The sequence below is a fragment of the Heptranchias perlo genome, chromosome 7, assembly GCF_035084215.1.
Source record: "Heptranchias perlo isolate sHepPer1 chromosome 7, sHepPer1.hap1, whole genome shotgun sequence".
In the NCBI taxonomy this organism is placed as follows: Eukaryota; Metazoa; Chordata; class Chondrichthyes; order Hexanchiformes; family Hexanchidae; genus Heptranchias; species Heptranchias perlo.
This window is the reverse complement of record NC_090331.1, coordinates 2,043,919-2,067,744: the sequence shown is the minus strand read 5'-3', so window position 1 is coordinate 2,067,744 and position 23,826 is coordinate 2,043,919. Positions and strand designations below refer to the sequence as shown.

The 23,826-nt window shown below is 48.2% G+C and overlaps 2 protein-coding genes across 3 annotated transcripts in view; one reads left to right on the top strand and one right to left on the bottom strand.

The window, feature by feature from the left end:
- Nucleotides 1–3,422, bottom strand: part of LOC137323436 (SPRY domain-containing protein 3-like) — a 708,978-nt gene extending 705,556 nt beyond the window's left edge. The window contains exon 1 of the mRNA XM_067986908.1: nt 3,299–3,422. Coding sequence (XP_067843009.1) covers nt 3,299–3,422 — 124 coding nt within the window. The remainder of the gene's footprint in view (nt 1–3,298) is intronic.
- A 19,236-nt stretch (nt 3,423–22,658) lies between these two features.
- LOC137323455 (insulin-like growth factor-binding protein 5) overlaps nt 22,659–23,826 on the top strand; it is a 28,816-nt gene continuing 27,648 nt past the window's right edge. For both annotated transcript variants that reach the window (XM_067986939.1, XM_067986938.1), the window contains exon 1: nt 22,659–23,306. In XM_067986939.1, coding sequence (XP_067843040.1) covers nt 22,955–23,306 — 352 coding nt within the window. In that variant the 5' untranslated portion in view covers nt 22,659–22,954. The remainder of the gene's footprint in view (nt 23,307–23,826) is intronic.

Here is a 23,826-nt window from a genome sequence, read left to right as displayed (position 1 = left end):
TGATAATATCCCCACTTTCAGTTTTTAAGGGGCCAACACTGCTCCTGACCACCCTCTTTTTCCTAATATAACCATAAAAGTTCTTCGTATTGGTTTTGATATCCCTTGCAAGTTTCTTTTCATACTCTCTTTTTGTAGCTCTTAATATCTGTTTTGTGTCCTTTGTTGATCTTTGTATCTTTCCCATTCGCCAGGATCTGTGCCATTTTTTGCCTTTTTGTATGCCCTTTCCTTATGTCTTATACTGTCCCTTACCTCTTTAGTTGTCCATGGCTGTTTTTTTTGGCAAGTAGAGTTCTTGCCCCTCAGGGGTATAAACCGATTCTGTATCACGTTAAATGTTTCTTTAAACATTTCCCACTGATCATCAGTCGTTTTACCCATTAACAGATTTGCCCAGTTTACTGTGGACAGTCTCTGTCTCATCCCATTGAAGTCGGCCTTACCCAAGTCTAGAATCTTAGCAGCTGATTCACTTTTTTCCCTTTCAAACACTACATTGAACTCGATCATGTTATGATCACTATTGGATAGATGTTCACGCACAGTTAAGCTGTTCAGTAAATCTGGTTCATTACTCATTACTAAATCTAGTATGGCTTGCCCCCTTGTTGCCTCTAGGACATACTGCTGCAGAAAACTATCCCGGACACACTCAAGTAATTCAGTACCATTCTGACAGTTGCTCGTCTGCTTTTCCCAATCCATGTGAAGGTTAAAGTCCCCCATTAAGACCACTATGCCTTTCTTACACACTTGTCTAATCTCTGCATTTATACAATCTAGCACTTCAGAGCTGCTGCCAGGGCTCCTATACACAACTCCCACTATAGTCTTAGATCCTTTCCTATTTCTCAATTCAACCCATAAGGTCTCTGTTGGCTGCTTACCTCTCGTTATATCCTCCTTTATCATTGAAGTGATTTCATCTCTAATCATTAAGGCTACTCCTCCCCCTCTTCCATTTTCCCTGTCTCTCCTGTAGACCTGATAACCTGGTATATTTAGTTCCCAATCCTGACCATCCTGCAGCCATGTCTCAGTAATAGCTATCATGTCATACCCTCCAATTTGAATTTGAACCTGTGGTTCATTTCATTTATTCCTTATACTCCGTGCATTTGTATATAGAACTCTTAATTGGGCCACACACCCGAGCCTGACCTTCAGCTTTGATGCTGGGTTAATCGCCTTACGCCTTCTAGTTTTCACTTTATCTGTCGTGTCTAAAGTACACTTTCTTTCCGCTGCTCTACGCTTTTCTTTTTAACTTGTTCTTGAACAACTGTTTGTACTATTTGTATTGTAGATTTCCCCTGGGTCTTCCCCTCTCTTGCTGCTCTCAACTTTACTCCCTTCTGACTCCCCGCTCAGGTTCCCAACCCCCTGCCACTCTAGTTTAAACCTTCCCCAACAGCACTAGCAAACACCCCCGCGAAGACATTGGTCCCGGTCCTGTTCGGGTGTAACCCGTCCCGCTTGTACAGGTCCCACCTTCCCCAGAACCGGTCCCAATGTCCCAGGAATCTAAATCCCTCCCTTCTACACCATCCCTGCAGTCACGCATTCATCCTGTCTATTCTCCTGTTCCTATACTCACTAGCACGTGGCACCGGTAGTAATCCTGAGATCACTACCTTTGAAGTCCTGCTTTTTAATTTATCTCCTAACTCCTTAAATTCACCTTGCAGGACCTCATCCCTTTTTTTACCTATGTCGTTGGTACCGATATGGACCACGACTACTGGCTGTTCACCCTCCCCCTCCAGAATGCCCTGCAGCCGCTCCGTGACATCCTTGACCCTAGCACCAGGGAGGCAACATACCATCCTGGAGTCACGTTTACGGCCGCAGAAACGCCTATCTGTTCCCCTTGCAATTGAATCCCCTATCACTGTAGCCCTGCCACTCTTCTTCCTCCCCTCCTGTGCAGCAGAGCCACCCGTGGTGCCCCGAACCTGGCTCTTGCTGCTTTCCCCTGATAAGCCATCTCCCCCAACAGTACCCAAAGCGGTATATCTGTTTGAGAGGGAGATGGCCCCAGGGGACTCCTGCTCTACCTGCCTAGTCCTTTTACTCTGCCTGGTGGTCACCCATTTTCTTTCTGCCTGGGTAATCTTTACCTGCGGTGTGACCACCTCACTGAACGTGCTATCCACGATAGTCTCAGCATCGCGGATGCTCCACAGTGAGTCCACCTGCAGCTCCAGCTCCGAAATACGGTTAGCCAGTATCTGCAGCTGGACACACTTCCTGCACACATGGTCGCCAGGGACACCGGTAATGTCCATGACTTCCCACATAGTGCAGGAGGAGCATATCACGAGTGCGAGCTCTGCTGCCATGACTTGCCTGAGATTTACACTGCGTTCACCCCTCAGACTCTCCTCCCGCTCTCGGTCTCTCCTTTTATACTGTGCTCACCTCTCGGACTCTCCTGCCTCACCTGTGACGTCACACAGTAGTTGTCTCTTGTTGCAGGTCTGCTGCTGCTTTTATTCCCCAATCTCAGTCTTCTGCTGCTCAGGTCTGCCGCCGCTCTGGGGAAAAAGTTAGGAAAAGCAAAGCAAAGCAGCACCTCCTTCCCCCACTTCACCGAACTCCCACACTCACCAAACTCTCAGCTTTTCACTCTGTGCTCCGTTGCACTCAGACTAGGCTTGTATTCCCTCGAGTTTAGAAGATTAAGGGGTGATCTAATTGAGGTGTTTAAGATGATTAAAGGATTTGATCGGGTCGATAGAGAGAAACTATTTCCTCTGGTGGGGGGAGTCCAGAACAAGGGGGCAGAACCTTAAAATTAGAGCCAGGCCGTTCAGGGGTGATGTCAGGAAGCATTTCTTCACATAAAGGGGAGTGGGAATCTGGAACTCTCTCCCCTGTTGAGGCTGGGGGTCAATTGGAAATTTCAAGACTGTGATTGATGGATTTTTGTTGGGTGAGGGTATCGAGGGATATGGAACCAAGGTGGGAAAATGGGGTTGAGGGACAGATCAGCCGTGATCCGATTGAATGGCTGAACAGGCTCGAGGGGCCGAATGGCCTCTTCCTGTTCCTGTGTATCAGGCTCGAGGGGCTGAATGGCCTCCTCCTGTTCCTATATTCTCCGCATGTTTAGTTCCTGCTTTCTCCCCCCTATTCTGAAGGAGCTGACTCCCTCTCGGGTAAATTCCTGGGGTAGTGGCTACTCTCTGGTTCCCCACCCGTGTCCCCATTCTCCATGAACAACAGTCAGCCGACTGCTTGGCCATGGGGGGAATCACGGGCCTGTGTAATCTCGCCCAAACGTGGCACGCACTCGATCTCAGTTTAAAAGCAATGACGATACTTTCCTTCTTGGTGTGGAAATAACTCGGCCTCTGTCCGAGCAAGTGTGGCATTGACTTCACTCGAGGCCAGAGCGCTTCGGCTGACGTTTCCATTCTGCGCTGAGTTAGCTGATCCCAGCCGGGGCAGATTTAAGCGAGCCCTTCGAGACCCTTGGTTCGGAAGGGAGAAAATTTGAGGGGGGTTTTCCCGCAAACGTTGTCGATGGGCCTCTGCTGGAAAATGTGTGGGTGTGGGCGTCGGGGTGAGGATAAAATCAGGGTCGACAATGGCTGAGTGCCCCACTGACACACACCGTCCACACGAAGAAAGGCCCTCGGGTGAAGTCACGGAGGGAAAATCCCTGAGAAGCTGAAGTCCAGAACCTTCGAGAGAGCAGGAGAAGGATAAAAGAAAAAGAAAGAACCTGCATTTATATAGTGCCTTTCACTCCCTCAGTACTCCGACAGTGCGGCACTCCCTCAGTACTGACCCTCCGGCAGTGCAGCGCTCCCTCTGTACTGACCCTCCAACAGTGCGACGCTCCCTCAGTACTGACCCTCCGACAGGGCGGCGCTCCCTCAGTACTGACCCTCCGACAGTGCAGCGCTCCCTCAGTACTGACCCTCCCACAGTGCGGCGCTCCCTCAGTACTGACCCTCCGACAGTGCGGCGCTCCCTCAGTACTGACCCTCCGACAGTGCGGCGCTCCCTCAGTACTGACCCTCCGACAGTGCGGCGCTCCCTCAGTACTGACCCTCCGACAGTGCGGCGCTCCCTCAGTACTGCCCTGGGAGTGTCGGACTGTATTTTTTGCTCAAGTTTCTGGAGCGAGACTCGAATCAACAACCTTCTGACCCGAAGGTGAGAGTGACACCGACTGAATCACGGCCAACAGGGGGTGGAGGGAAGTAAGCCCCAGTGAATGTTGTTTCTAGTTTTGATTGTGGTGATGTTGCTGATGGTTTTGGTTCATTTACTGGTGGTTTTGGTTAATCTGCCGGTGGTTTGGGTGAATATGCCGGTGGTTTGGGATGATTTGCCGGTGGTTTGGGATGATTTGCCGGTGGTTTGGGATGATTTGCCGGTGGTTTGGGTTGATTTGCCGGTGGTTTGGGATGATTTGCCGGTGGTTTGGGTTGATTTGCCGGTGGTTTGGGTTGATTTGCCGGTGGTTTGGGTTGATTTGCCGGTGGTTTGGGTTGATTTGCCGGTGGTTTGGGTTGATTTGCCGGTGGTTTGGGTGAATATGCCGGTGGTTTTGGTTAATTTGCTGGTGGTTTTGGTTAATTTGCCGGTGGTTTTGGTGAATTTGCCAGTGGTTTTGGTGGCGGTATATCCTGCAATGTCGGCCTTTGGCCGCTCAACTGGATTTCTTCCTTTCCAATGGGAGCCCTGTCTTTGTCCCAGTGACTGAATTGTTCATGTCTGTCCCAAAGAAATCTCCAGGTGTGACCCACCCACAATTATAACCCACACTGCATGTACGACACGATGTCAGACTACACCACCGGCTAACTTCTGTCGAGCTGAAGGGCTTGTTTTGTGACTCAGTATGTGTCGATTATATTAGCACTTGTTTTAAATTATAATGATCTCATTTTGCCACATGTAGCAGATCTTTAAAGCTGGATATAGTTGCTATCCAACAATGCCTGCACTAATTTATCTTGGAATGGAGCCAATCTGGTATAAAGTAACAGGGTGTGTTTCCAATCCCATTACATCATAGGGATTTATATTGGAGACTGCTGATTGGCTCAGGTTAGCCCAGAAAAAATTAGCAGGGCTACGGGGAAAGAGCGGGGGAATGGGACTAACTGGATTGCTCTTACAAAGAGCCAGCACAGGCTTGATGGGCCAAATGGCCTCCTTATGTGCTGTAACGATTCTATGATTCTATGACTCTAGGTTGGCTGTATTCGAGACTGGACATATAGTCCAGAGAAAGCAGGCACTGATTGGGGGAGTAGTCCAGACTTTATAAACTAGTCAGGACTATCCTCCGTTTAGTGAAAAGTAACAAACACGCAACACCTGATCGGGGTGGGGGTCGATAATACGGACACCACCCTACGGGCTCTTTGGGTGCGACGTACAATTTGAGATGAACGTGCGCTGTAATGTGAGGTCATAATATCGCAGAGCTCATGAAGCAAAGCAGCACGTTATCTGAAACCAGCAGGTCTTAAAGGGCCGCTGATCACTCTAAAGCAGCGATGCTCTCCTGGCCGGGCCTCCCATCTTCCACCCTCCGTAAATTCAGCTGATCCCAAAACTCTGCTGCCCGTATCCTAACTCGCACCAAGTCCCGTTCACCCATCACCCCCTGTGCTCGCTGACCCACATTGGCTCCCGGTCCGGGAACGCCTCGATTTTAAAATTCTCATCCTTGTTTTCAAATCCCTCCAAGGCCCTCGCCCCCCTCCCTATCTCTGTAACCTCCTCCAGCCCTTCAACCCTCCAAGATCTCTGCACTCCTCCAATTCTGGCCTCTTGCTCATCCCCGATTTTAATCGTTCCACCATTGGCGGCCGTGCCTTCAGCTGCCTGGGCCCTAAACTCTGGAATTATCTCCCTAAACCTTTCCATCTCTCCACTTCTCTCTCCTCCTTTAAGATGCTCCTTAAAACCTACCTCTCTGACCAAGCTTTTGGTCACCTGTCCTAATATCTCCTTAATAAAGGTCTTCGACCTGAAATGTTAACTCTGTTTCTTTCTCCACAGATGCTGCCTGACTTGCTGAGTTTCCAACATTTTCTGTTTTTATTTCAGATTTCCAGCACCCGCAGTATTTTGCTTTTGATCTAATATTTCCTTAAGTGGCTCGATGTCAAATTTTGTTTGGTTTCGCGCCTGTGAAGAACATAAGAACGTAAGAAACAGGAGCAGGAGTGGACCGTCCGGCCCCTCGAGCCTGCTCCGCCGTTCAATAAGATCATGGCTGATCTTTGACCTCTACACCATTTACCTGCACCGTCCCCATATCCCTTGATGCCTTCAATATCTAGAAATCTATCGATCTCTGTTTTGAACGTACTTGGGACGTTTTCCTACGTTGAAGATGCGATATGAATGCAAGTTGTGGTTGCTGCTCCTGAGGGGTATAAATGGCGTCAGTGAAGCCAGGAAGCAGCTTTGGAGGGTGTGCTTCAGGAGGTGTTGGGGAGAAGGACTGGCCTTTCTGTCTGGGGCGGAGGAACCTCCCCTTCTGAAGAGCGGTGTGGGATGGGCCAAATGGAAGGAGTGGGAAGAGTAAATACTGGGACCAGATCACGGGAGCAAGCGAGGAAGAAATTTGCTGCTCTCGGGTAGGATAGCAAGGGGAGATGTGCTCAGAGTTTGCTGCGTTCTACGATATCGGCAGTAAGCTGAGAAATGCATCAGGAACAGGGGAAGGCCATTCAACCACTGTTCCGCCATTCAGTTAGACCACGGCTGATCTGTATCTTATCCCCATTTACCCTCCTTGGTTCCGTAACCCTTAATCCCCTCACCCAACAAAAATCGATCAATCTCAGTTTTGAAAGTTTCAATTGACCCCCAGCCTCAACAGCTTTTTGGGGGAGAGAGTTCCAGATTCCCACTCCCCTTTGTGTGAGGAAACGCTTCCTGACATCACCCCTGAACGGCCTGGCTCTAATTTTAAGGTTCTGCCCCCTTGTTCTGGACTCCCCCCCACCAGAGGAAATAGTTTCTCTCTATCGACCCTATCAAATCCTTTAATCATCTCGATTGGGTCACAGAGAGAGAATGCACAGAACCCAAGCCACCGTTTGCCTCCTTTCCAAATCCCCTTGCCTGCCCATGTTCTCGCTCTGCATCTCATAACATGCATCAAGGATCAAACACAAAGAACACAGCCAGCACATCACATCAGACAACAGAGGTCCGGCGTCCCTTGAGTTTATTCACTCTGGGGGTGTGGGCATCGCTGGCAAGGCCGGCATTTACTGCCCATCCCCAGCTGCCCCGGGAAGGTGGTGATGGGCCTTCTACTGGACCCTCTGGGTAGCTGGTTTGATGCAACTGAGGGGCCCCTTCAGAGGGCGGTTAAGAAACAACCAGGTTGGTGTGGGACTGGAGTCACATATAGGCCCAGACCGGGTAAGGACGGCAGGTTTCCTTCCCTAAAGGGCATCAATGAACCAGTTGGGTTTTTACGACAATCCGACAGCTTCACGGTCACTTTTACTGAGACCAGATTTTTATTTCCAGATTAATTCAAATTGAATTCAAATTCTCAAAATGCCGGCAGTGGGATTTGAACTCATGATCTCGGGATCACCAGTCCAGTACCAGAACCACGACACCACGACACCCGTCTTCCACTGCGAGTCGATGGGACTTCTCTTCTTCACCTGTATCATGTTAATGGCCCTTTGCAGGGTGAGGTTCGAGAATCTGGGATTGTTCTCCTCAGAGCAGAGAAGGTTAAGGGGAGATTTGATCGAGGTGTTCAAAATCATGAAGGGTTTTGACAGAGTAAATAAGGAGAAACTGTTTCCAGTGGCAGGAGGGTCGGTAACCAGAGGACACAGATTTCAGGTGATCGGCAAAAGAACCAGAGGGGAGATGAGGAGAATTTTTTTACGCAGTGAGTTGTTCTGATCTGGAATGCGCTGCCTGAAAGGGCGGTGGAAGCAGATTCAATAATAACTTTCAAAAGGGAATTGGATAAATACTTGAAAAGGAAAAATTAGCAGGGCTCTGGGGAAAGAGCAGGGGAGTGGGACTAATTGGATCGCTCTTTCAAAGAGCCGGCACAGGCACGATGGGCCGAATGGCCTCCTGCTGTGCTGTCTCATTCTATGCCATGCGATACATCAGGTTTCACGCCGAGAAAGCCACTCAGTTGTATAAAAACACGACAAAAAATAACACGGACTGCAGCGGTTCAGGAAGAAGGCCCATCGTCGCATTCTCAAGGGGCAACTAGGGATGGGCAATAGATGCCGGCCTCACCAGTGAAACAATCCATAGTCTCCTGGGCCTGTTAATCGTGCTGATGATTTCAGATTTGAATAAGACAGGTCGGAAATACTTAAACATAATAACTGGGAAAAATAAAACGAAATACGTGTCTCTTAAACTCAATTATATATTCAAACAAAACCCACTGGATGTTTGTATTTGAATTGACTGGCTTAGCCCCTCCCACAGCTAACTGACGCAGACAGAACAGAACCACCTGAACAAATTTGTGCTTGGGGCAGTATTCTCCCTCGCCTCTGAGTCAGAAGGTCGTGGGTTCCACACCCATTCCTGAGACTTGAGCACATAATCCAGACCAACACTCCTGGTGCAGTACTGAGAGAGCGCTGCACTGTCGGAGGGTCAGTACTGAGGGAGCGCTGCACTGTCGGAGGGTCAGTACTGAGGGAGCGCTGCACTTTCAGAGGGTCAGTACTGAGGGAGCGCTGCACTGTCGGAGGGTCAGTACTGAGGGAGCGCTGCACTGTCGGAGGGTCAGTACTGAGGGAGCGCTGCACTGTCGGAGGGTCAGTACTGAGGGAGTGCTGCACTGTCGGAGGGTCAGTACTGAGGGAGCGCTGCACTGTCGGAGGGTCAGTACTGAGGGAGCGCCGCACTGTCGGAGGGTCAGTACTGAGGGAGCGCTGCACTGTCGGAGGGTCAGTACTGAGGGAGTGCTGCACTGTCGGAGGGTCAGTACTGAGGGAGCGCTGCACTTTCAGAGGGTTAGTACTGAGGGAGCGCTGCACTTTCAGAGGGTTAGTACTGAGGGAGCGCTGCACTGTCGGAGGGTCAGTACTGAGGGAGCGCTGCACTGTCGGAGGGGCAGTACTGAGGGAGCGCTGCACTGTCGGAGGGTCAGTACTGAGGGAGCGCTGCACTTTCAGAGGGTTAGTACTGAGGGAGCGCTGCACTGTCGGAGGGTCAGTACTGAGGGAGTGCTGCATTGTCGGAGGGTCAGTACTGAGGGAGCGCTGCACTGTCGGAGGGTCAGTACTGAGGGAGCACTGCACTGTCGGAGGGTCAGTAGTGAGGGAGCGCTGCACTGTCGGAGGGTCAGTAGTGAGGGAGCACTGCACTGTCGGAGGGTCAGTACTGAGGGAGCACTGCACTGTCGGAGGGTCAGTACTGAGGGAGCACTGCACTGTCGGAGGGAGTGCTACACTGAGGGCAGGTGACAGAAGTGTTCGTGAGGGATCACTTTGGGACAAGTGATCATAATTCCATTAGTTTTAAGATAGCTATGGAGAAGGATAGGTCTGGCCCAAAAGTTAAAATTCTAAATTGGGGAAAGGCCAATTTTGATGGTATTAGACAGGAACTTTCAGAAGTTGATTGGGAGAGTCTGTTGGCAGGCAAAGGGACGTCTGGTAAGTGGGAGGCTTTCAAAAGTGTGTTAACCAGGGTTCAGGGTAAGCACATTCCTTATAAAGTGAAGGGCAAGGCTGGTAGAAGTAGGGAACCTTGGATGACTCGGGAGATTGAGGCACTAGTCAAAAATAAGAAGGAGGCATATGACATGCATAGGCAGCTGGGATCAAGTGGATCCCTTGAAGAGTATAGAGATTGCCGGAGTAGAGTTAAGAGAGAAATCAGGAGGGCAAAAAGGGGATATGAGATTGCTTTGGCAGATCAGGCAAAGGTGAATCCAAAGAGCTTCTACAAATACATAAAGGGCAAAAGGGTAACTAGGGAGAGAGTAGGGCCTCTTAAGGATCAACAAGGTCATCTAAGTGCGGAACCACAAGAGATGGGTGAGATCCTGAATGAATATTTCACATCGGTATTTACGGTTGAGAAAGGCATGGATGTTAGGGAACTTGGGGAAATAAATAGTGATGTCTTGAGGAGTGTACATATTACAGAGAGGGAGGTGCTGGAAGTCTTAACGCGCATCAAGGTAGATAAATCTCCGGGACCTGATGAAATGTATCCCAGGACGTTATGGGAGGTTAGGGAGGAAATTGCGGGTCCCCTAGCAGAGATATTTGAATCATCCACCGCTACAGGTGAGGTGCCTGAAGATTGGAGGGTAGCAAATGTTGTGCCTTTGTTTAAGAAGGGCGGCAGGGAAAAGCCTGGGAACTACAGACCAGTGAGCCTGACATCTGTAGTGGGTAAGTTGTTAGAGGGTATTCTGAGGGACAGGATCTACAGGCATTTGAAGAGGCAGGGACTAATTAGGAACAGTCAGCATGGTTTTGTGAGAGGAAAATCATGTCTCACGAATTTGATTGAGTTTTTTGAAGGGGTAACCAAGAAGATAGATGAGGGCTGTGCAGTAGACGTGGTCTACATGGACTTCAGCAAAGCATTTGACAAGGTACCGCATGGTAGGTTGTTACATAAGGTTAAATCTCATGGGATCCAAGGTGAGGTAGCCAATTGGATACAAAATTGGCTTGACGACAGAAGACAGAGGGTGGTTGTCGAGGGTTGTTTTTCAAACTGGATGCCTGTGTCCAGCGGTGTGCCTCAGGGATCGGTGCTGGGTCCGCTGTTATTTGTTATTTATATTAATGATTTGGATGAGAATTTAGGAGGCATGGTTAGTAAGTTTGCAGATGACACCAAGATTGGTGGCATTGTGGACAGTGAAGAAGGTTATCTAGGATTGCAACGGGATCTTGATAAATTGGGCCAGTGGGCCGATGAATGGCAGATGGAGTTTAATTTAGATAAATGTGAGGTGATGCATTTTGGTAGATCGAATCGGGCCAGGACCTACTCCGTTAATGGTAGGGCGTTGGGGAGAGTTATAGAACAAAGAGATCTAGGAGTACAGATTCATAGCTCCTTGAAAGTGGAGTCACAGGTGGATAGGGTGGTGAAGAAGGCATTCAGCATGCTTGGTTTCATTGGTCAGAACATTGAATGCAGGAGTTGGGATGTCTTGTTGAAGTTGTACAGGGCATTGGTGAGGCCACACTTGGAGTACTGTGTACAGTTCTGGTCACCCTATTATAGAAAGGATATTATTAAACTAGAAAGAGTGCAGAAAAGATTTACTAGGATGCTACCGGGACTTGATGGTTTGACTTACAGGGAGAGGTTAGACAGACTGGGACTTTATTCCCTGGAGAGTAGGAGGTTAAGGGGTGATCTTATAGAAGTCTATAAAATAATGAGGGGCATAGATAAGGTCGATAGTCAAAATCTTTTCCCAAAGGTAGGGGAGTCTATAACGAGGGGGCACAGATTTAAGGTGAGAGGGGAGAGATACAAAAGGATCCAGAGGGGCAATTTTTTCACTCAAAGGGTGGTGAGTGTCTGGAACGAGCTGCCAGAGGCAGTAGTAGAGGCGGGTACAATTTTGTCTTTTAAAAAGCATTTGGACAGTTACATGGGGAAGATGGGTATCGAGGGATATGGGCCAAGTGCAGGCAATTGGGACTAGCTTAGTGGTATAAACTGGGCGACATGGACATGTTGGGCCGAAGGGCCTGTTTCCATGTTGTAACTTCTATGATTCTATGATTCTATGTTGGAGGGGCAGTGGTGAGGGAGCGCTGCACAGACGGAGGGTCAGTAGTGAGGGAGAGCTGTACTGTCACAGGGTCGGTAGTGAGAGAGGTCTGCACTGTCGGAGGGTGAGTACTGAGGGAGCGCTGCACTGTCGGAAGGTCAGTACTGAGGGAGCGCTGCACTGTCAGAGGGTCAGTAGTAAACAATTTTACAACACCAAGTTATAGTCCAGCAATTTTATTTTAAATTCACAAGCTTTCGGAGGCTACCTCCTTCCTCAGGCGAACGATGTGGAAATGAAATCCTCGAAATGAAGTCGCATTTATAATTCACAGAACAATGCTTGGTGATTACAGACAGTTTTTTCAACTGCCCGTTGCCAAGGCAATCAGTGTGCAGACAGACAGGTGTTACCTGCCAGGTCTCACAGAATATACAAATCACCAAAAAAAAACAACAAACAAAAAAAAACAGAGATAGAGAGGTAGAAACATAGAAAAGACAGCAACTGACCCGTTATATTAAAAACAGATAACATTTGTTCGCTGGTGGGGTTACGTGTAGCGTGACATGAACCCAAGATCCCGGTTGAGGCCGTCCTCATGGGTGCGGAACTTGGCTATCAATTTCTGCTCGACGATTTTGCGTTGTCGTGTGTCTCCAAGGCCGCCTTCGAGACACACGACAATGCAAAATCATCGAGCAGAAATTGATAGCCAAGTTCCGCACCCATGAGGACGGCCTCAACCGGGATCTTGGGTTCATGTCACGCTACACGTTACCCCACCAGCGAACAAATGTTATCTGTTTTTAATATAACGGGTCAGTTGCTGTCTTTTCTATGTTTCTACCTCTCTATCTCTTTTTTTTTTTGTTTTTTTTTGGTGATTTGTATATTCTGAGACCTTGTAGGTAACACCTGTCTGTCTGCACACTGATTGCCTTGGCAACGGGCAGTTGAAAAAACTGTCTGTAGTCACCAAGCATTGTTCTGTGAATTATAAATGCGACTTCATTTCGAGGATTTCATTTCCACATCGTTCGCCTGAGGAAGGAGGAAGCCTCCGAAAGCTTGTGAATTTAAAATAAAATTGCTGGACTATAACTTGGTGTTGTAAAATTGTTTACAATAGTCAACCCCAGTCCATCACCGGCATCGCCACATCATGAGGGTCAGTAGTGAGAGAGGTCTGCACTGTCGGAGGGTCAGTACTGTGCGTGCTTCACAGGAGTGATTATCAAACAAAATTTGACACCGAACCACATAAGGAGATATTAGGACAGGTGACCAAAAGCTTGGTCAAAGAGTTAGGTTTTAAGGAGCATCTAAGGGAGGAGAGAGAGGGAGAGAGGTTTAGGGAGGGAATTCCAGAGCTTATGGCCCAGGCAGCTGAAGGCACGGCCGCCAATGGTGGAGCGATTAAAATCGGGGCTGTGCAAGAGGCTGGAAATGGAGGAACGCAGAGATCTCGGAGGGTTGTAGGGCTGGAGGAGGTTACAGAGATAGGGAGGGGCGAGGCCATGGAGGGATTTGAACACAAAGATGAGAATTTTAAAAATTAGACTAGAAAATAGACAACAAAGGAGTTTGGCAGTGCTCGACGGTATATACCTCAATACAAGGAGTCTAGTGAATAAGGCGGATGAGCTGAGGGCACAGATAGACACGTGGAAGTACGATATCTTAGCGATTACTGAAACATGGCTTAAAGAGGGGCAGGAATGGCAGCTCAACGTCCCTGGTAACAGGGTTTTCAGACGAGATAAAGAGGGGGATAAAAAAGGGGGGGATGGCAAAATTGGATATAGAAATAATTACAGCTGTGAGGAGGGATGATATGTTAGAAGGATCATCAAATGAGGCCATATGGGTTGAGCTAAGGAACAAAAAATGGGCAGTCACACTGCTGGGAGTGTACTCTGGACCCCCAAACAGTCAGAGGGAGATAGAAGAGCAAATATGGAGGCAAATTTCTGAGAATTGCAAAAACAATAGTGGGGGATTTCAACTACCCTAATATTAACTGGGATACAATCAGTGTAAAAGGTATAGAGGGCGCAGAATTCTTAAATTGCATTCTGGAGAACTTTTTTAACCAGTACGGAGCAAGCCCAACAAGAGCGGGGGCAGTTCTGGATTTAGTTTTAGGAAATGAGGCTGGGCAGGTGGAAGGAGTATCTGTGGGAGAGCATTTTGGTGGGAGTGATCATAATTCAGTTAGTTTTAGCATAGTTATGGAAAAGGACAAAGTTAGAACAGGAGTAAACGTTCTCAATTGGGGAAAGGCCAATTTTACTAAGCTGTGAAGTGATTTAGCAAAAGTGGACTGGAAACAGCTGCTCGAAGGTAAATCAGTGTCAGAGCAGTGGGAGCGCGACTGTCGGAGGTCTCTCCGGTCGGTTCCGGTGTCCTGGCCAATATTTGTCCCTCAACCAACATCAGATTATCTAGTAATTTATCACATTGCTGTTTGTGGGAGCTTGCTGTGCGCAAATTGGCTGTTGCCTTACCTACAGTACAAAATTTCAAAACTACTTCATTGGCTGTAAAGCACTTGGGGACGTCCTGAGGGTGTGAAAGGCACGATAGAAATACAAGTCTTTCTTTTTCTTAATTCCTTGTTTAAATATCTAACGCTGAGTTTTCATAGAATCATAGAAAGGTTACAGCACGGAAGGAGGCCATTCAGCCCATCGAGTCCGTGCCAGCTCTATGCAAGAGCAATCCAGCTAGTCCCACTCCCCCGCCCTATCCCCGTAGCCCTGCAATTTTTTCCCTTCAAGTATTTATCCAGTTCCCTTTTGAAGGCCATGATTGAATCTGCCTCCACCACCCCCTCGGGCAGTGCATTCCAGATCCTAACCACTCGCTGTGTAAAAAAAGTTTTTCCTCATGTCACCTTTGGTTCTTTTGCCAATCACCTTAAATCTATGTCCTCTGGTTCTTGACCCTTCCTCCAATGGGAACAGTTTCTCTCTATCTACTGTGTCTGGAAGCTTCATGATTTTGAATACCTCGATCAAATCTCCTCTCAACCGTCTCTGTTCCAAGGAGAACAACCCCAGCTTCTCCAGTCTATCCACGTAACTAAAGTCCCTCATCCCTGGAACCATTCTAGTAAATCTCTTCTGCACCCTCTCTAAGGCCTTCACATCTTTCCTAAAGTGCGGTGCCCAGAACTGGACACAATACTCCAGTTGTGGTCGAACCAGTGTTTTATAAAGGTTCATCATGACTTCCTTGCTTTTGTACTCTATGCCTCTATTTATAAAGCCCAGGATCCCGTATGCTTTTTTTAACCACTTTCTCAACCTGCCCTGCCACCTTCAACGATTTGTGTACATATACCCCCAGATCTCTCTGTTCCTGTACCCCTTTTAGAATTGTGCCCTCTAGTTTATATTGCCTCTCCTCATTCTTCCTACCGAAATGTATCACTTCGCATTTTTCTGCGTTAAATTTCATCTGCCACGTGTCCGCCCATTCCACCAGCCTGTCCTTTCATTTTCATATATTGTAACAGAATGTAATTTGTCCCACTCCACCCCCTCCCCCTCCTGCTCTCATAGAATCATAGAAATTTATGGCACAGAATGTGGCCATTCGGCCCATCGTGTCCGTGCCGGTCGAAAATGAGCCACCCAGCTTAATCCCACTTTCCCGCACTTGGTCCGTAGCCCTGTGGGTTTCAGCACTTCAGGTGCACATCCAGGTACTTTTTAAATGAGTTGAGGGTTTCTGCCTCTCCCACCCTCTCAGGCAGTGAGTTCCAGACCCCCACCACCCTCTGGGTGAAAAAAATTCTCCTCAGCCCCCCTCTAATCCTTCTACCAATTACTTTAAATCTATGCCCCCTGGTCACTGACCCCTCTACTAAGGGAAATAGGTCCTCCCTATCCACTCTATCTGGGCCCCTCATAATTTTATACACCTCAATTAAATCTCCCCTCAGCCTCCTCTGTTCCAAAGAAAACAACCCCAGCCTATCCAATCTTTCCTCATAGTTAAAATTCTCCAGTCCTGGCAACATCCTCGTAAATCTCCTCTGCACCCTCTCTAGTGCAATCACATCTTTCCTGTAATGTGGTGACCAGAACTGTACACAGTGCTCTAGCTGTGGCCTAACTAGTGTTTTATACAGTTCCAGCATAACCTCCCTGCTCTTATATTCTATGCCTCGGCTAATAAAGGAAAGTATCCCGTTTGCCTTCTTAACCACCTTATCTACCTGTCCTGCTACCTTCAGGTTGCAGAACCTTAAAATTAGAGCCAGGCCGTTCAGGGGTGATGTCAGGAAGCATTTCTTCACACAAAGGGGAGTGGAAATCTGGAACTCTCCCCTTGTTCTGGACTCCCCCCACCAGAGGAAATAGTTTCTCTCCATCAAACCTATCAAATCCTTTTATCGTTTTAAACATCTTCATTAGATCATCCCTCAATCTTCTAAACTCACGGGAATACAAACCTAATCTATGAACCCTGTCCTCAGAATTTAACTCTTTAAATTTTAGCCAATCCACCACCCTAAACATTCACTCCCTTCACCACCGGCGCACTGTGGCTGCAGTGTGTACCATCCACAGGATGCACTGCAGCAACTCGCCAAGGCTTCTTCGACAGCACCTCCCAAACCCGCGACCTCTACCACCTAGAAGGACAAGAGCAGCAGGTACATGGGAACAACACCACCTGCACGTTCCCCTCCAAGTCACACACCATCCCGACTTGGAAATATATCGCCGTTCCTTCATCGTCACTGGGTCAAAATCCTGGAACTCTCTTCCTAACAGCACTGTGGGAGAACCGTCACCACACGGACTGCAGCGGTTCAAGAAGGCGGCTCACCACCACCTTCTCAAGGGCAATTAGGGATGGGCAATAAATGCCGGCCTCGCCAGCGATGTCCACGTCCTGAGAATGAATTTTGAAAGATCTTAGAATGGTTACAGCACAGAAGGAGGCCATTCGGCCCATCGAGCCTGTGCTGGCTCTTTGTCAGAACAATCCCGTTACTCCCATTCCCCCGCTCTTTCCCCGTTGCCCTGCAAATTTTTTCCCTTCAAGTACTTATCCAGTTCCCTTTTGAAGGCCATGATTGAATCTGCCTCCACCACCCCCTCGGGCAGTGCATTCCAGATCCTAACCACTCGCTGGGTAAAAAAAGGTTTTCCTCATGTCACCTTTGGTTCTTTTGCCAATCACCTTAAATCTGTGTCATCTGGTTCTTGACCTTTCCGCCAATGGGAACAGTTTCTCTCTATCTACTCTGTCTGGACCCTTCATGATTTTGAATACCTCGATCAAATCTCCTCGCAACCATCTCTGTTCCAAGGAGAACAACCCCAGCTTCTCCAGTCTATCCACGTAACTAAAGTCCCTCATCCCTGGAACCATTGTAGTGAATGAGATTTGGCGAGTCAACACTTTACCAAATGATTGTGGTGAAGTGTTGGTTTCATCGTCTGACGCTGTTTACTGGCCTGGTCTGTACAAGATGCTGAAATCCAGAGCCACTCACTCACTCCAGCAGTCGGTGGACTCGACTTCGGCAAAACTTTTGCCTGTGTGGCTCTCTAAGATGCTGCTGCCTCCCAGTGGCTGCAAATATTACTGCAGGCAAAATAAAGTCAACAGGCGAAAGACAGAGGGGAAAGTTTTACAGGACTTTTTAAACAAATATACGATTCTGCCAACCTGATTTTTTTTAAATGTAAAATCAGTTTGAAAAGAACCCAGAATTTTCTTAGTATTTTCTGGTACTACAATTGAGTCAAAAGCTCCGATTCTCCACGTGTGGAAATGAAATGACTGAATAACCGAGGACACAGCCAATGTATTGAGAGTTACTGGATAGCACTTGTAAAATCTTGGCCAACGCTGGTTTGAGGACATCAATGGAAGCATCGGAGCTTCAGGGAGTTCTCCACTGACACAAGTTGCTGCCTGCTGAATAGTGAGACAGAGAAAGAAAACTGGGAACAGAGATGATGTGGAGATGCCGGTGATGGACTGGGGTTGACAATTGTAAACAATTTTACAACACCAAGTTATAGTCCAGCAATTTTATTTTAAATTCACAAGCTTTCAGAGGCTTCCTCCTTCCTCAGGTAAATGTGAAAGCTTGTGAATTTAAAATAAAATTGCTGGACTATAACTTGGTGTTGTAAAATTGTTTACAATTGGGAACAGAGATGAAAGACAGAAGAGATCAGGACAGGGACAGGGTTTAGGGCAGACAGTAGTAGAGGAAGTAAGAGAGAGAGAGAATGAGAGAGAAAACGAGAGTCATAATCTGAAAACTAGCAACAGAGACAGAGAGACAAGCAGAGAGAAAGGGAAAAACAGAGAGAGAACAAGTGATAGAATGAGAGGCAGTAACAGAGGTGGAACAGACAAAGAGAAAAACAATACAGAAATGGAGGATGAGACAAAGCAAGAAAATGAGAGTAATAGAAAAATAAAGAGCTGGAATGGACAGCTGGGCCAGAGAGACAGAAAAAGACAGAGAGGGAGAGAGAGAACAGACAAAGGCAGAGAGAGGGAGAATAGACAAAGACAGAGGGAGTAAGAGGAGAGTCAGGAGCAGAGAGAAACACAGGCAGAGAGAGTCAAAAGAGACAGATGGACACGGACAGAGAGAAAATGGTAATGAGGCAGATAGCGAGACAGAGAGAAGGAGACAAACACAGAGGAGGGAGATCGATAGATGGACAAAGAGAGACAGACAGAGATAGATGGAGAGAAAAGGAGAGACAGAAAAGCAGAGGTGGAATATAGAAAGGGAAAGACAGAGAGGCAAAGACAGACAGAGGGGAGAGACAAACAGGGATGGGGAGAAAAACTGACAAAAAACATAAAGGTTTAGTTCATTATGAATTTATGAAATTGACCTGAAATTTCTCAAACAGGTGGATTGTGAATTGTGATATTGTGTGACACTCGTTATCCAATGGGCTCTGATCCCAGCCCCAACCAGGTGGAAACATTTAACACCAGGGACAACTATTAATTAACCTTCAAAACAAGAGAAGGAACAAACCCAGCACACAAACCAGCAGAGAGAGGGACAAACCCAGCACACAAACCAGCAGAGGGACAAACCCAGCACACAAACCAGCAGAGAGAGGTACAAACCCAGCACACAAACCAGCAGAGGGACAAACCCAGCACACCAACCAGCAGAGAGAGGTACAAACCCAGCACACAAACCAGCAGAGAGAGGTACAAACCCAGCACACAAACCAGCAGAGAGAGGGACAATCCCAGCACACAAACCAGCAGAGAGAGGTACAAACCCAGCACACAAACCAGCAGAGAGAGGTACAAACCCAGCACACAAACCAGCAGAGAAAGATACAAACCCAGCACACAAACCAGCAGAGAGGTACAAACCCAGCACACAAACCGGCAGAGAGAGATACAAACCCAGCACACAAACCAGCAGAGAGAGGGACAAACCCAGCACACAAAGCAGCAGAGAGAGGTACAAACCCAGCACACAAACCAGCAGAGATCAATAAACCCAGCACCTTAAAACTGTAGAGAGGAACACTCCAATCACCTTAAACCAACAGAGAGCGACAATCCCAGCATCTTAAACCAGCAGAGAGGATCAATCACAGCACCTTAAACTTGCAGGAGTTGTCACCTTGGATTGGATAATAGCAAAATGTCACTCCACTATTTAAGAAGGGCGGGAGAGATCAACTAGGAAACGATTGGCCGATTAGTCTAAAGTCTATTGTGGGGAAGTTACTCGAATCTGTTATTAGGGACAGAGTGACTGAGCACTTGGACAAATATTAGCTGGTCAGAGAGAGCCAGCATGGGTTTGTAACAGATAAGTCATGTCTCACGAGCCCTGTCGAATTATTTGAGGAGGTAATGAACATGAGAGATAAGGGAGTGTCTAGGGATGTTCTTTATATAAGACCATAAGACCAAAAGAGATAGGAGCAGGAGTAGGCCATTCGGCCCCTCGAGCCTGCTCCCCCATTTAATGAGATCATGGCTGATCTGATTTTTACCTCAACTCCACTTTCCCGCTCTTTCCCCATATCCTTTGACTCCCTCGCTGATCAAAAATGTGTCTAACTCAGCCTTGAATGTATTCAATGACTCAGCCTCCACAGCTTTTTGGAGTAAAGAATTCCAAAGATTCACAACTCTCTGGGAGAAGAAATTCCTCCTCATTTCCATCTTGAACAGGCGACCCCTTATTCTGAGACTATGCCTCCTAGTTTTAGATTCCCCCATGAGGGGTAACATCCTCTCAGCATCTACCCTATCGAGTCCCCTCAGAATCTTGTATGTTTCAATAAGATCTCCTCTCATTCTTCTAAACTCCAATGAGTATAGACCCAACCTGTTCAATCTTTCCTCATAAGACAACCCTTCCATACCCGGAATCAACCTAGTGAACCTTCTCTGAACTGCACCAGACGGTATTGGACAAAGTTCCATAAAGGAGACTGTTAACAAAAATGAGAGCATGGAATTGGAGGCAATCTATTGGCTTGGACAGGGAATTGGTTCGGAGACAGGAGACAGAGAGTTGGAATAATGGGTATGGACTCCAATTGGCAGGATGTGACTAGTGGTGTCCCCCAGGGATCTGAACTGGGGCCTCAGCTTTTCACTATATTTATAAATGACTTGGATGAAGGAAGAGAGAGCCGTGTATCTCAGTTTGCTGACGACACTAAGTTAGGGGGCAGTAAACAGTGTAGATGGGAGCAGGAGGTTTCAAAGGGCCATCGATAGATTAAGTGAATGGGCAAAACTGTGAGATGGAGTTCAGTGTGGGAAAGTGTGAGGTCATCCAGTTTGGGCCTAAGAAAGAAAAATCAGAGTATTTTCTAAATGGTGAGAAGCTCGGAATTGTGGGGGAGCAGAGAGATGTCGGGGTCCAGGTACAGAAATCACTAAAAGCCAGTGGACAGGTACAAAAAATAATTTAAAAGGCCAATGGGATGTTGGCCTTTATCTCGAGGGCTGGAATATAAAGGGGAGGCAGTGATGCTCCAGTTATACAGAGCTCTGGTCAGAGCCCATCTGGAGACTGGGTTCAGTTCTGGGCCCTGCACCTCAGGAAGGAGAGATTGGCCTTGGAGGGGGGGCAGCGCAGATTCACCAGAATGATACCGGGGATAAAAGGGTTAAATTACGAGGACAGGTTGCACAGACTGGGCTTGTATTCCCTCGAGTTTAGAAGATTAAGGGGTGATCTAATCGAGGTGTTTAAGATGATTAAAGGATTTGATCGGGTCGATAGAGAGAAACTATTTCCTCTGGTGGGGGGAGTCCAGAACAAGGGGGCAGAACCTTAAAATTAGAGCCAGGCCGTTCAGGGGTGATGTCAGGAAGCATTTCTTCACACAAAGGGGAGTGGGAATCTGGAACTCTCTCCCCCAAAAAGGCTGTTGAGGCTGGAGGTCAATTGGAAACTTCAGGACTGAGATTGACAGATTTTTGTTGGGTGAGGGGATTAAGGGATACGGAACCAAGGCGGGTAAATGGAGTTAAGATACAGATCAGCCATGATCTAACTGAATGGCGGAACAGGCTCGAGGGGCTGAATGGCCTCCCCCTGTTCCTATGTTCCTATAAACCAGCACAGAGAGGGACAAACCCAGCACCTTAAACCAGCAGAGAGGAACAAACCCCGCACCCGAAACCAGCTGAGGGACAAACCCAGCACCTTAAACCAGCAGAAAGGGACAAACCCAGCACCTTAAACCAGCAGAGAGGGACAAACCCAGCACCTGAAACCAGCAGAAGAACAAACCCAGCACCTTAAACCAGCAGAGAGGAACAAACCCAGCACCCAAAACCAGCAGAGGGACAAACCCAGCACCTTAAACCAGCAGAAAGGGACAAGCCCAGCACCTTAAACCAGCAGAGAGGGACAACCCCAGCACCTGAAACCAGCAGAGAGGGACAAACCCAGCACCTGAAACCAGCAGAGAGGGACAAATCCAGCCCCTTAAACCAGCAGAGAGGGACAAACCCAGCACTTGAAACCAGCAGAGAGGGACAAACCCAGCACCTGAAACCAGCAGAGAGGGACAAACCCAGCACCTGAAACCAGCAGAGAGGGACAAACCCAGCACCTTAAACCAGCAGAGAGGGACAAATCCAGCCCCTTAAACCAGTAGAGAGGGACAAACCCAGCACCTGAAACCAGCAGAGAGGGACAAATCCAGCACCTGAAACCAGCAGAGGGACAAACCCAGCACCTGAAACCAGCAGAGAGGGACAAACCCAGCACCTGAAACCAGCAGAGAGGGACAAACCCAGCACCTGAAACCAGCAGAGAGGGACAAATCCAGCACCTGAAACTCGGAGTGGGAAAAATCCAGCACCTTAAACCAGCAGAGAGGGACAAACCCAGCACCTGAAACCAGCAGAGAGGGACAAACCCAGCAGAAAACAGGGGATGCACTCATTGCATTAAACCTGCAGAAACCCATTTATATTTAAGATCAGAAAAAATGCCATGAAGTTTGCAATGGCTGAGCTCTTGTCTCTCCCTCCCTCTCTATGTCCCTGTTTATCTCTCTCTCTCTTTGTCTGTCTGTCTCTCTCTGTCTGACCGTTTTTCTCCCTCTCTCGATCAGATTCTGACTCACTCTCCAACGCACAAACTCAAAACAAATGAGAAAGGCGAGGTGACTGAAACCCCTCTTCCCTGATTACAGTAATAATACGTTGGCTCAAATTTTCAAATGGGTGTCACCTTTCAAACTGCGGTTCAGTCGATGTTTGGCTGCCTCACAGCTGGGAGCTGCATTTCCAAATGCCCTCCCCTTACTCGGGTCCAGGAGGAGTGAGTTATTCAGATCTTGGGGCAGTGGAATGGTGTCTATTTAAAAAGGGCAGTCAGAGAGCTGGGAGCAGCAGACTGGTGAGAATAACCAGGGGAAGCGGCCGCCTGCTCTCTCTCTCTCTCTCTCTGACATCCCACAACTTGCAGATTTTATTATTTTTCTCGCTGACAAGTTTTAAGACTTTTTTTTATTAATTGCAATTTCGCAAATAAAAGTTTTTTTATAACCAAAAAAAAAGAAAAAACTTAAAGGGGCAATTTGAAAACTTTTCAAAAGTTTTGGAAAACTTTTTTGCAAACTTTTTAAAAGTTTGCGAACAACTTTTTTGCTCTCTCTTGAATCTCCCCCCCCCGAGCCTGCCCGGGGAAGCTGCTGGGAGATGTTTGGCTGTTTGGGGGTGTTGGTGTTTTGTCTGGGTTACTGGAGCCGATCACAAGCCCTCGGTCCGATGGTTCATTGCCAGCCGTGCGATGAAAAGGCTGCGTCCTTGTGCCAGGCTCACCCCGTGGGCTGTGAGATGGTGAAGGAGCCGGGCTGCGGCTGCTGTCTGACCTGTGCCCTGGGAGAGGGGCACAGTTGCGGCGTTTACACCGAGCTCTGCGCCGTGGGGCTGAAGTGTTTGCCCAAACCCGAGGAGGAGAAGCCGCTTCACGCACTGCTGCACGGCCGGGGGATCTGCAGGACCGCCAAGACATACCGGCAGCACCAGGAGCAAGTGGCCGGCCCGGCAGGTGAGTGACCGACCCCCCCGACCCGACCCCCCGAGCCACATCTAATGGGACTCTCCGCTCCCCGCGGGACATTCCGCCCAAACTCACTCCCACCCCCCCCAATTCCTTCATTCGCGATCTGTTGCTGGAGCTGTTTAATAAACAGAGAGGGGGAGAGAGGGAGAGAGAGAGAGGGGGAGAGAGAGAGAAATATAGACTGAGAGAGGGGAGGGGAGAGAGAGAGAGAAATATAGACAGAGAGAGGGGAGGGGAGAGAGAGAAATATAGACAGAGAGAGAGGGGAGGGGGAGAGAGAGAAATATAGACAGAGAGAGGGGAGGGGGAGAGAGAGAAATATAGACAGGGAGAGAGGGGAGGGGGAGAGAGAGAAATATAGACAGAGAGAGGGGAGGGGGAGAGAGAGAAATATAGACAGGGAGAGAGGGGAGGGGGAGAGAGAGAAATATAGACAGAGAGAGAGGGGAGGGGGAGAGAGAGAAATATAGACAGAGAGAGGGGAGGGGGAGAGAGAGAAATATAA